This window comes from Microtus pennsylvanicus, chromosome 14, assembly GCF_037038515.1.
Source record: "Microtus pennsylvanicus isolate mMicPen1 chromosome 14, mMicPen1.hap1, whole genome shotgun sequence".
NCBI classification, from domain to species: Eukaryota; Metazoa; Chordata; class Mammalia; order Rodentia; family Cricetidae; genus Microtus; species Microtus pennsylvanicus.
In genome coordinates, this window is record NC_134592.1 from 69,229,125 (window position 1) to 69,243,455 (window position 14,331).

General features: G+C 35.1%; 1 protein-coding gene across 17 annotated transcripts in view; it reads right to left on the reverse strand.

Moving 5' to 3' along the window:
- The window catches only part of Dgkb (diacylglycerol kinase beta), a 593,434-nt gene that overhangs the window by 373,008 nt on the left and 206,095 nt on the right, over positions 1 to 14,331 (reverse strand). For 12 of the 17 annotated variants that reach the window (XM_075948560.1, XM_075948552.1, XM_075948555.1 and 9 more), the window contains one exon: positions 1,539 to 1,571. In XM_075948560.1, coding sequence (XP_075804675.1) covers positions 1,539 to 1,571 — 33 coding nt within the window. Of the gene's footprint in view, positions 1 to 1,538; positions 1,575 to 14,331 lie in introns of all 17 variants that reach the window. The other 5 variants (XM_075948548.1, XM_075948547.1, XM_075948556.1 and 2 more) reach the window with 1 other exon arrangement.

Here is a 14,331-nt window from a genome sequence, read left to right on the forward strand (position 1 = left end):
GGGGTGTTCCAATTCTGTGTTTGTATGAGATTGGGATTTTCCAATTACATGTATGTGTGGAAGTGGGGGTGTTCCAATTATGTGTATGTATGAGAGTGCAATGTTGCAATTAAATGTATGCATGGAAGTGCGGGTGTTCCAGTTATGTGTAGACACAACTCTATTATGGGAATTCAAAATAAAAATAAAGAAATTATCCTACAGATGCCTTGAATTTTTACAATATTTGAAAATAACAGAATGACACATGAAAAGACTGTGAGATATTCAAGAAATGCCATGTGTCAGTGATTTCAAGACTGTTTCAAAGGAAAGTCCTGGGTCCTTTGTAAAAGGTGTAACCACGTATTTATAGTTTAAAAGTTAAATGATTGCCGGGTGGCGGTGGCACATGCCTATAATCCCAGCACTCAGGAGGCAAAGGCAGGTGGAACTCTGTGAGTTCAAGGTCAGGCTGGTCTAAAAAGTGAGTTCCAGGACAGTCAGTGCTACACAGAGAAACTCTGTATCAAAAAACAACGACAAAATGTTATTTGTACATTTCTTTGTGTTCTTTTAATATTTTAAATGCGTCGTCAGTTAACCTGTTAGAAGTCTTTCACAGAATAGAACACAAGGACGCAATGGAGTGAGCATGTATGTGCATTTGTGCATTCCCCCATGCAAACATCATACCTGGGTTGAAGGATATTTTAGAACAAAATGGATGAAAATAAAATATATTTGGGGGGTTAGTGAAAAATTAAAATTTGCAAAGAACATTGTATCTTACACTGAAAATAAAAGATACTTTAAAAATAGTTTAATAAACACAATACATAATATTCTGTTTCCTAAAACTGAAATAGCATGTCGGAATAACAGGTATGTTGATTTTAGTTTTTCCAATCAATCGTCCTGAATTATAACTTGTGGCAAATATGGGTGGGTACATTTTAAATAAACAAAACCATATGATAAAGACTTTGATTTGTTGTCACTTGCTAGACCTACAGCAAGGCAGGGATAAAGGCTACATACTATTCTAATGAAGTTGTGTGCAAAGCCATATGATGCATAAAACTTCCTTAGACATTGTTTTGAAGAGATGACTGCTTCTAAGGGAGCAAAGAATTCTCAGCACATCATTGTCAAATGCTATGTGATGATGTTCTCAAAGAGTTGAAGTAATTTGTACTTTTAGCCATGTCCTTCCATTGATATTGAGGATTTCACATGTGAATACAAAGCACAGTGGTCATATTCTTTGCAAAGTAACTTTTAAGTTTTCGCTAAATGTATTATGACATATAATTTTTGATATTCCTAATTTTTGTCACAAATAGAAATTTAAAAGTATTTAAGACTATCCCATAATTGAAAGTACAAAGAATTTTACTTCCAATATTGAAATGTTGACAAATACAGAATTAACATTATTGCATTAATTTTAAAGTGCTAACATCATGTAATATTTGGAATCAGTGATAATATCCCTTACATCCATGTAAGATGATCATGACTTTTAGTTGTAACAGTTGTAAAAATTCCTTACATACCTCAGGAACAGAAGCTCCTGCAGTGGGCATAGTCTGCTGAAAAAGAGAAGTTTATATAAAAGCCGAAAAACCAAAACTGAAAATAAAGCACCTATGATATCACCACACACCATATATCTGAGAATAGAACAGAGCACCTATATTATTACCACACACCATATATCTGGGAATAGAACACCTATGATGTCACCACACACCGTATATCTGAGAATAGAACAGAGCACCTATATTATTACCACACACCATATATCTGGGAATAGAACACCTATGATGTCACCACACACAATATATCTGGGAATAGAACACCTATGATGTCACCACACACCGTATATCTGGGAATAGAACACCTATGATGTCACCATATATCTGGGAATAGAACACCTATATTATCACCACACACAATATATCTGTGGGCTCCATGAACTGGAACTACAGTCTCTTCATGGATTTTTTTTTGTTTGTTTTCCTAGATTAAATAAATGGACATCTTTTTGTCAGGCAAGGAATACTCAAAGCAAAATATGTTAGATGTGAAGTGACTTACCCAAAGATGACTTTATTTATTCAGACTACACTGGTGAACATTCCTGCCAACTATACACACTTTCACTGCCTTTGTGCATGTACATGTACTTTTGCAGTGATATTTTATTAATATCAATTTATTATTACCTTAATCATTAAATTTATTAAAACAGATTTTTTCATATAATATATTCTTATTACAGTTTCTGCTCCTGTACTTTTCTCAGTGTCTCCCCACATCCCCTTCCATCCACATCCCACTCCTTTCTATCTCTTATTAGGAAACAAGCAGGTATCTTAAGGAATAATAATAAAACTAAAAACAAAACAAAATCAAATACATCAGAAGAGGACAAAGCAATTAAACAGAAGGAAAAGAGGTCAAGAAAAGGAATAAAACAGATTTAGACACAAGTGACACACTCATATGCACACTCAGGGATCCCATAAAAACACAAAATCAGAAGCCAGAATATATACAAAGGCCCTGTGGTGTGAAAAAAATTTATATATATTTAAAATTAGAATGCTCTGATATAACATTATGAGACAAAGAATCTCTAAAGATGGCTTTATCTCTAAAAGAACTCATTCTCAGCTGGCATTGACCTTCACATAGCAATCCCCGTAACTTTATATCTTTCTCCACATCAATACCAACAATACATTTTCCAGCATTGATCTCATCTCTTCCAACAGATAATGGTATTTGCTCCTTGCCACAATATGAAAACATTGCTATTAGTAAATTAACAGTAAGTTATTACTATTAGTTAATCTATACAGTTTATGTGTAATTAAATAAATACCACTATTTTATTTGAAAGTTGCTTAAAAAGATTAGGCTAAATGCAAAAATGTTAATGTTTCTAATAGTATATCTTCTATAATCTTCTACTGCCCTGACTTGCTGAGTCACTTGAGAAACGTATTCTCATGTCTATGCTCTGCACCACAGTAGAAATAAAGAGTAGTCTGATGCAGCTGCAAATGTGTCTAGGAGAACTCTAGAAGAAATTAAGGTCTCCTGGACTACAACTCTATTTAGAAGACGCTTCTATAGCATGAATGGCACACATTTTTGCCACCGATTTCTCATCAAAAAGTCACTAAGTTGTATAAAAGAACCTGGTCAAATATCTCATCGACAGGAAAAATGTGCAGAAGTACTTTGTATTATTTTAAACATCTATTGACAAGACACTTGGAGGAGTTTTCACTGACAGTTTCTTGATTTTAATAATCATCCCAACTTCTGATCTACTCAATGTGTGGAACAGATAGGCCGATGAGTGACGGGCAAAATGTGCTCGTTCCTACCCAATCCGGTTCAAAGCTGTGTGTCAGCCACATTTCCCGTCTGGCTCCTACTGATCTTTCTACAGTTTTATGCTGTGGCCCAGGGAACTGTGAGGCTTTTGAGCAACCAAAGGGAGACCTTTCTCGAGGACCCTGGCCACAGAGAATCTCTAGAGGTTTCTAAGTTAGAAAAGCATGGTGTCTTTTATCGTATATGAGGAAGGAATTTGTCAGAAAGCTAAACAAGATGATTGTGGTTCTATACGTTGCTCGGGATTACAGCCAAATACAATGCAAGGGTCTAAAATGAAACATCTAATGGCTAAGTAAACAAATAAAAGCAATTAAACATTAGTTTCAGATACTCACATGCATTTAAATATGAATAGGAGGACAGTGATAATATGGAATTGCTGATAATTATCTTTTGTGTAAGAATAGTAATTTCATTATGAAGAAAATTTGCTTATTAATAGAAGATACTGAAATATTTAGGGATTTTGTATTACAATGGATGTGATTTACTTTAAAACTGCAAATTAATAAAAAATAGATTATGTATATATGTATGGATAGTTTATCTTAGGTATTCAGTATTGTTATTTACACATGTAAGTGCATTGCATTCATATTAGATCAATTCATATGAATCAATAAAGCCCTACATATGAAGAAATATGTAACAAAATAATAGCAATGGTTGAGCTAAGTTATACCTTTGCTAGGCTTCAATGTAGTGTGTTTGGTAAGTATTGTGTGGTTGGGAGAAAATGAGGTATGTGTTACATTTCTTTTATAAAATTTAAAAATATGTTTGATTTTTTCTTCAGTGATATGAAAATTAAAATGTGTACAATATTCTGCTCAAAACAATGAAGCTTCTAGGTTTAGAAAAAGGAATGGCTGTATACAAAGGGAAAAGAAATATTGAGCTTTGTTTTCATGGTGACTTAAAGTTCTGAACCCCAAATGGGGAAATACAGGTAAGTGCTGGAAAAGAAATGCGGAGAGAGTTGGTGGTGGAGAGAGACAAATGAACTAGTTACCATGAACATTTGGATGAGGCAGAGCCTACACAGGCACTTCCCCCATTGTGCTGATATCTTGCAAATACTGAGAATTAAGAAACACAACAGTGTAGGTAACCTCACAGGGGTCTGCATACAAGAACCTACAGGTACCACAAGAAAGCACAGATGTGAGAGAAAAATCCAAGATCGAAAGTAAAACACAAAAGCTATATATTACGTCTGTAAAAAAATAATAGTTAAGGCATAAAAGCAAGCAAACCAATTATTGTAGAAGGGACTCAAACCTTTCTGTCACTTTGCTACCACTTGCCTAGATTTACTATTTTATGGATATCAATATGGGGGCTTTCTCTTCCTTAGATCTGCAGGGCTGTTAGCCCGTCACTGCCATGGACTCAGCATAGCATATGTGTAAGCTGGGCAGCGAGATGTGGAGGTGGAGACACCGAGGAAGCTGTTGAACCTCTCTGAGCTGGGATAGCGTAACTAAGGATGAGGAGCAGACAAAACTGAGGCCTACCTCAGGTCAGATGACATCAGTACCTAGACAGGAAGCCACCAGCCCTGAGGGCTTTGCCAGGTGGTACTCTGCCTCCTGAGAGACATTTGTTGAAGAATGAAAAAGATGAAAATTTCCTGTCTGTGAGCATCCTTCCAACCAGAATGAATAGGTATAGGGATGGCTATTAAATTATCATGTCACTAGCCACCTCTTCTTGAACTACATTAAGGTCTCAGGCAGAAAAAAAAAATCAGTTGCTACTTCTCAAAACACAAATTCAGATATCACATTACTGCTTTTCCCCTCTTCTGTACATACTTTTAAATATTGAAGATGAAAAGAATAAATGTTTTAGTTTTGAAAATTATCTAGAGTATATAATTCTCAGTGTAATATATTTTTAATTAGAATTAATACAGGAACTGTATATTTTTATTTAATCAATGAGAGATGTGACTACAGAGGAATGTGATTGATTTTATTTAATCAGTATCTTTTTAATATTAAATAGAATACACAGAACAGATAATTAGTTTAAAAGATGCATTTGCCTTCAGGGCACTTATTAAGTTCAATTTAATATTGAAGAAATTTTAAAATCCTATTATTCTTAAGTACGTATTAGGATATTTCTTGCCTTTGTATTTTCTAATATGTAATCATTTTAAATTGACAATTTAATCCAAATTGTCACAGGACAAAGAGAAATCTTTAGTGGAGATTATTGGAGGTTTTAGTTAATATTATAGGGACACAGTACTCACATTTAAAGAGTCATCATTTATTTCAAGACTAAAGTAAAATTATCAAAATTAGGCCTACACTTATGTATGAAAATTCATAATTTTAGGAAGGTGCTTTTACATTTGAGATCTCATTTACCTCTCTTATTGAACCAAGCTAACCTATTTTCAGATTATGAGCAACAGTTTAAAATAAAATTAAATGATTAACATCCAAAATTAAGAGTTAGAAACTCATTTTGCCAGCCAATGCTATCAGTATTCAAATAACAGAAAAATAATTTTACGACACTGGAGCTTAAGATATAGCCCAGTCGTCATGAAGTTGCCTAGCACACTATAGTCCAGGTTTGGTTCTCAGTACAGTACACATGCATGCATGTGAATACATGCACACACACTCTTGGGCACGAATGTACAAACATGCACATGCAAGCACACACACATGGACTCCCAGATGCATGCACACAATACACACACGCATGCACACAAATGTGCACATGCACTCATGTGTGTGCACACACATGCACACCCACATACACAAAGAGATGAGAAAAGCAACAGAGACAAACACACATACACATAAACACACATATACACACAGAGAGAGACAGAGAAAGACACATACACATAAATATGTAAATAAGTGTCTACTTTCTGCATGACCAAAAATAAAATATCTTTAAATGTTAATGAAAAATTCAAAATATGAAGTAAAACCAAATAAAGCACTGTTAAAGGTCAATTCAGATGAATTCAACACACTTTTTTCTGCAGTGGTATTCTGAAAGTATACACACACACACACACACACACACAAAGCTATTTTAAACTGGGTGCTTTCTCTTATACGCAAGCATATATCTCCAACATTAAAAATGAGTGGTAAGAGTATTTTTAATAAAAGGAAAAATAAAAATATAAAAGAAAAGGAAAATGAGTATAAAGAAAAAATATTGCTCCTAAAGGGGCACATAGTCTTAGCCAAAGGGGTCAAGTTACGTTGTACTCAACATTTAGAATGAAACATAATGAGGCATAGCTAGGCTATAATAAACAAATACATTTTAGTTTTTCATGAACTTTCTTTTCTTATTCCAGTTTCATAATTTAAGCTTTATAATTTTGTGGGCTCTTCATATGTAGACTCAGACACACAGCCATAACACTATTTTTTAAAAGGTTGTTCTGTTGCTACTAGTGCCTTTAGGAACGTCCAGGTCAATATACCAGCGGAGCCCAAAAAACAATAAATTATTTTTTATTCTCTATAAATACTGTTACAGCCAATTAAAATGTAAGTATGAAACAAAGCCTTTAGAATTCATAAATAGTAGAGGCATTTTTCCCTTCTGTTTAAAGTAGATTTTTTTTCAAGCCCTATATCCTGATTATGGATTCCCCTCCTTCTGCTCCTCTCAGTATTTCCCCAGCTCCCCTCCCATCCATACCTGCATCCCTTCTTTCTCTCTCTTGTTTGAAGACAAACAGGCAACTAAAGAACAATAAAACAAATAAAACAAAAGCAAATGAGAATGGGACAAAAGAAAAAAGCAAAAGGAAAGAGCCAATGAGAAAGCACAAGGAAGGCATCCAGACGCAGAACCACTCACGTCTGCACACACACAAATCTGATAAACACACGTGAGTTGGAAAACAATATATATTCACAACGATTGTAAGGTGAAAATAAAAAATCCCTGGCCAAGCATTATAAGACAAAAGAAATTCCAAAAAAAATGCCAATGAGCTTGTTGCTTGTTGGCATCGGCTGCTGGGCATGGGCTTGTATAACCCATGCAATGCCACTGGCAAACACGACAGAGCCACTGGCAAAGAGAGAGTCTCTTGCACAATCACTCTCTACCAAAGTTGATTTCATAAGCTTGTATTAACAGAAATTTAATGACAACATTATTTTACTTGTGCTGGGGACATCAGTTGGAGGAAAACCTTGTCCTGCAAATGTATGGATCTAAACTCCATCCCTAGAATCCACGTAAAATAGCCGGAATGGTAGCATATGATTTTAATGTCAGCCCCAGTATGGTAGAGACAGGAAAACGCCGAGGCTTAACTGACCAAGCGGCCTAGCATACTTGGCAATCTCTAGGCAAGTAAACACTTTGCCTAAAAAAATGTTTCTCCCTAAAAGCAAGACACAAGTAACATTATATGAACTGAGCCGATGGTATTTAGGAACGTATCTTCATACACATGTTCATGTATGCAGACACTAACAGACAGAGTGTGTATTGAAGGAGAATGTCAGGAGTGCTTAAGAGGGTTTGAAGGGAGGACAAGCAAAGGAGTAATGATAAATTACAAACTCATTCTTTTAAAAGTGAAAAATTATTTCTACATATTTTACTCTTAATTGAGTTTCATTATATTTTGATCTCAGTGGCTTTCATTGTTCTATGCTCTCACCATGTATCTTGAAATATTCTAATAAAATTTTAATTTAAAAAGACTCCCAAAAACACATTTGAACCAACACACACTACATGCACACACACAGAGAGATGGCTTTGACAGTGATTACTATTTCTTCTATTAATAAGTATATAAGAGCAGCACATTTATGTTTGATGTAAATATATATATATATATATATATATATATATATATATATATATATATATATAAACTAAGTCTACTGGAAGAGAAAGAATGAATAACTCAAAGCAAGAAGAAAGAGAAGGGAATCCACCTTCCAAAAGCTAACATAGCAGATTAATACCTATACATATGTTACCCATAATATACCTATACATATGTTACCCATAATATAGCTATAATGTTGTCTGTTATGTCTGCTGTTCCTCTTCAAAAATCATGGCTAGTTCTAAAATTCTCTCCCTGTATATTCAGTTTAATACTGCTCCCCAGGGTCAGTACAGATAATGAAAGAATATTGATAATAATATTTACAGTCAGGGCTTAGTTTTCCTTTTCATCATCCGCGGAAAACCTTGGAGGCAGAGCATATGATAGAATTCGTTCTGATCTTTTGTCCATCTGAACACCCACTGATCTCATGCCAGAACATTTTCTAACCAGGTTAAAGTCTAGCTCTGCATTCACTTTAGGTACAATTGAATTGAGTCAAAAATTTACACTGACTGCCAGTCAACCTTATCATGAACTTTCATTATGTGCTTGTAATTAATTGGGCCCAGCGAACAATATCAGTACTGAGTTATAGCCTCTTTTCCCCTGACCATATAATTAGAATATAATTACCCACAGGATATCAGGATGATGCGGAACCTTTCCTCTAAATGCACCCTCATTAGGAAATAAGTCTCAATGTACATTTATTCAATCAGTGTGAATTAATTAAAATGTTACTGAAATAAAAGAGGGTAGCAATAAAGAGTGGCTGGCATCTATTAAGAGACTACCACTTGAGATCTGCATGCACAGTTTATGTTCAAAGCCATTTAGTATGAGGAGGAACTTTGGCATGTAGTCTGAGCTACAAGCACCGAACAATGAAATCTGACTAAAGAAATGCATGCGTATCTTTGTGTTTGAAAAGCATTTATAGACAGTGCCTAAAATATTTTTAAAGTTTGGGTAAGTTGCTAATTACACCATTGTCTCCTGAAGATTCCATCAAGGTGTTGGCATGAACCTGAATATATATGGTACACAAAATCACTTTAATTTTAAAGCATCTAGGAAACTAGTTTTTATCCCTTATACCCATTTACAAATATGGATATTCAAATGAATATTTGGACTTGTAAGTCTTATGATATAATAATTGAAAATTACCAGACTTAGAAAAGTACAAACTATTTTTGTCTTTTAATAAAGTACTCCAAACCACTTAACCTAGCTTAAGCTATTTCAATACCATATTTTCTTTAAGCTGAACATATGTATCCACCTAAGAATATACTCCTTTTTAAACGATGCATATTATATCATACCACACATTCAGATTATATAAAACATGGTAAAAATAGTAAATGCATAAGGAAACTGAGGGACATGTGATGCTTCCCACAAAAAAAGTGTGAATTCCTAAGAAAATAATCTACCTACAACCTATTTGTTCATATTTCACTAATAGATGGATTGCGGTCCATTTCGATAAAATTGTGGAAAATAAATAAATGATCCTTATATACAAGGACATATATTGGAACATTTCAAAGATCTATATTATACATATTCAAATTAATATATTCATTTTCAAGCTTTTATATCTTAAAAATTGTACTTAGAAATAGATTTTGTAAAACTTAGTTTTGTTATTAGAATTTGACCTTCATTCTTAAAAAATAGACATACACTGCCTTTGAGTGGAAATTTTTTAACACTAGGATAAAATACTATTTTCCATATTCTTTGTAGGAGTAAACTCTAATCAGTTTGTAAATACTTTATTTTTCAAGATATCAAGATATTCTATAACATTGTATGTGTGCATTTGTGTGTATGTGTATGAATATGTTAGCGATCCATTCTTTGCATATATTCTAGCATATGCTACACCCAAACATTAGATACATCGTGTTGGAAAATAAACAGTGAAATGGGTGATGGAACAACTCCATAAACAAGCAGGTAGAGGCATGTTCTAGCTTTAACATGAAAGTTGTTTTTAGTATTTCAATAATATAATGTGCATACAACCATATTTTTTCATAGCATGTTTGGAGAAGAAAAATTATAATGAAAGGAATATGGTGAATGATCTAGATGGAGCATGGAATAAGAGTCTTCCTAAAATGTCATACTCCACAGGAGAGTTAGAAAGGATCTCTAGTAAAGCCCCCTGGTAGCCCAATGCAGATCTGTGTCTTCCTCCAGGAAACACCTACACCTAGTATGGAAGCCACTGAGAGCTCCCAGCCCTATTTTCTGGAGAATCAGCCTTTGTTTTGGGAACAGATTCTTCCCGAAATGCCTCTGGTTTCAGTGATCACTTCCGTGATGTATTAAAATAGTCAGAATGGGCTGACCCTGAACTTCAGGCAGTTGAGAGTAAATCAGTGATGTTACTTTTTATCCCAAATTCCCTAGTGGAGTTTTAGGAAGGCTAATTTTCCCTCAGAGCACATTCCAGATAACTTTAGGCTATGTGTCTACTCCTCTGCTCTTTCCAATTTTTTTTCTTTCCCTCTGAAGGGATTTCCATTTCTCCACATTCACATACAGCCAGATCCCTGTTTCAAGTTAAAGTCCTGTGCCACCTTACCTCCACAATTCAAATTGATTTAATAAGAATCACAAGAATTTTCAAAGTAAGTAGGAAGAATAATGTGGACTGAGAAGGAAGAAAGCCAAACATTTGAGGTTCTATACATCTGAGAATGCTTCAAGCAGATTACTGTGCAAACACAAGAGACTCCTCTGCACACAAGACACGACAGCTGTTCTTCCAGGGTAGACTCTCAAGCACACAATGGACCTGATAAGAAAATTGAATGACTAATGGTTTTGGTTTATTTCTCTTTCAAATTACAGTGTAAATAAAAGAAAAAATGTGATAGGTGTAAAAATATCAGAAAAAAACAGTCATAGAAAGAGGGAAGGCAGAGAATGCTAGAATGAGAAAAGGGAGACTCATGGTCATGGTAAATTCCAGGAGTACAGAGGAAGCAATAATCAGAGGAAATAATTTGAAAACCACTTGTGGATGGTACACAATAAACATACCATAGACAATCAGAGAATGTGTGCGTGCAGCCTTCCTTCAGGGTTTGTGTAACTCAGGGAAATGAAGCTAGAGTTGCCATAACTCTTGAGAGGGTTTCTTGGGGTTTCTCTTAGCAGGGCAACCACCATGGCAAAAAGAGGCTAGGGGAGGACAAGGGTCACTTTATTTTACAGCTCTCCTGACACTTTCCATCTCTGAAGGAAGCCAGAACAAGAACTACAAGCCTAAACTTGGGTCGTGGACTGAAACTGAGACCACAGAAGAGCTCTGCATGCTGCCTTGCTCATCATGGCTTGCTAATCCTGCTTTCTTACACAACTAAGGACCACCTCTGTGGGCTGGGCCCTCACATATCAATCCCTAATTAAGAAAATATTCCACAGGCTTTCCCACAGGCCATACTGATAGGGAGATCGCATTTGAGGCTGCATCTTCCCAAATAAACCTAGCTAGCTCTTGTCAACTGGAAACACCAAGCTAAAGAAACAAACTAACACCAACTAAACAGGAAAAAGATGAGGAAGAAAGGGGAGACCTTCAAATAACCGGTTTTATCATCTAGATTTGACCTCAAGAAGGGGGCCTAAAGGACCCAACAGAATTACCGTACTTCCTGGGTAAACAGCAACACAGTATGATCTAGACAACAAAACCAGGAGTGAGCTAGAGATCCCTGGACTATATGAAAAAGGTGTATGCAACAACTTTCATATACATGTCTTTGGTTTCAAGCAAAAAAAATGAAACTGAACAGCTGACACTGGATATGAACATGGAAGAAGGCATGAACATGGACATGGTTCGTGTATGATCTCCCCTATTTCAGTAAGAAACATTAAATCTACAGATTATGTTTGCTAGGTGGAATCTGTCAGGACTTTCAGACAGTCTTGTTTGGGCTCCATTCAACATCTTAAACATAGGAGATGAGAGTAACACAAAGTACTAACGTTAATGTTATTAGGTCTAGATGTCAGTCCTGCCCACCACAATCATCCAAGGAGACAAGCAGAGACATAATGCAGTTCACTTATCTGGACACTGTCACCTCATAGTTTGTGGCAAGTTTCCCTTGCCAGTGTTTTACTAGGGCAGCCAGTTTGATACGTATCTAACGACAATGGGCAATTCTACCAATTGTATGAGTTTTATATAGTCTACCATAGTAAGTTTTTACCCTGATTTGAAAATTTTAATATTTCCCATTTAAAACAATTTTCTTTTATAAGTTGTTCAACATTTTTAACATTTTCTTTTTAGGAAAAAGAGGCTTTAATGGTGGGCTCATCAGGAAACTAAATATTTAATTTATGTGGACTATTTGAGGTAACACATGACATGGAATTTAATTTTCTTTCCAATCTTCCATATTTTATTTAAAAAAGTAATCTCAACATGGCTGATGTTCTAGCAAATGTAACATGAGGTTTTATCTGATATTTCATTATTGTGCATGATACTATGTGTCTTGATACTTTCTACCAGTTCTTAATATATAGTGCCATGTCCACATTATTTCATCAGGATACCTTTAACAAGACAGAAATATTGCTAAGGCTCTTAGAACAGGTCTTCCTCTTTGTTCTTTTAAATCTTATGTGCTTGAGTACATTTTCCTTTCCAGGCAAATTTGGAATAACTTCTTGAAGAAAAAAAGAATTGCATAGGAATTGTCCAAAGGAGATCAGCCAAATTGAAGACACAGATTCTTTTTGCTCACTTAGAATTTTTTTCTCAGTATACTTAAAATCAAGAAAGTCCTTTAGTTTTATTTCTTATTTTTAAGAATAGCATGTTGCCTTCCCCTTGATAATATCCTCCTCGCATCCAGGGCACTCTCTCAGTACCCCTATGCACTGGGGGAGGAATCCAGGGCACTCTCTCAGTACCCCTATGCACTGGGAGAGGAATCCAGGGCACTGTCTTAGTACTCCTATGCATTGGAGGAGAATCAGTTGCCCTCCATTTGAATCTACATTACTCTGATACTGGTGAACTCTGGCTAATTGTTTCTCTCCTCTATTACCTCTTTATCCTTCAACCTTCTACTCATATGTTTTGAGTAGAAGTCTGCAGTAATGTCCTTTGCCAATAAAAATAACAATTACTATTTTCTTCATTTTAAACAGTGACTTTTCAGGCACACGATCTATGGAAACTCTATGGGATAGGCCCCTTCCTTGTTCTGTAGTTGCAGAATTATTACTACTTTGGCAAAACTAAAATGAACTTTAGTCATTAACCACACAAACACACATATATGTGTGTATATATGTATTTATACACACATATATACATGTCTATATATTAGCTATTGTTATAAAATGCAGAGAAAAATTGCAGGAATAAGACTTTTACATTGCACTGTCTGTTGAGATATTAATGAGTTGCAAGGTAATGGCTAACACTGCCATATACTGAGCTCATGATTGCATGAAAATAGTCCTCTATAGTATTTCTCTAGATGAACACTATCAAGTGTGGATCTTTCTTTTCTTCTTAAAGCTACTAAAATCAGAGACTAGGAAAATTCAAACTGCCACTGTCAAATTTTTAACATTTTCCAACACAAATTCCTTGTTCTCTTAATTTTGGTATGAGTTCACTGACGTTTTGGCTGCACACTGCATTTTTCTGTGACCTCCCTTAAACATCGTTGGCACTTACTTGTAGGATATCCTCAGTCATCATCAGTACGCAATCCCGCATCCGTCCTTGCTTTTAAATCACAAACGTACATGAGTGTTTTGTTTCGTTTTAATGTACTTTAAGTGTTCCATCTTGTTATGGTTGTAAATCCCTTTGATATGTTTATGTATGGGTACAGATTTTTGATTTCCATTAGATTTTATCTTCATCAAACTTCCAAATCATATTTTCCTGGCACTGAGCTTTGGCATTCCTACGGATTGCGATAAACTTTCCATGGCACAGTTTGTTTTCTTCAAAAGAGTTATAACTTGCTCTATTCATAACTATGTTTTAAGTCGAAACAATCACAGAAACTTACAGAAAT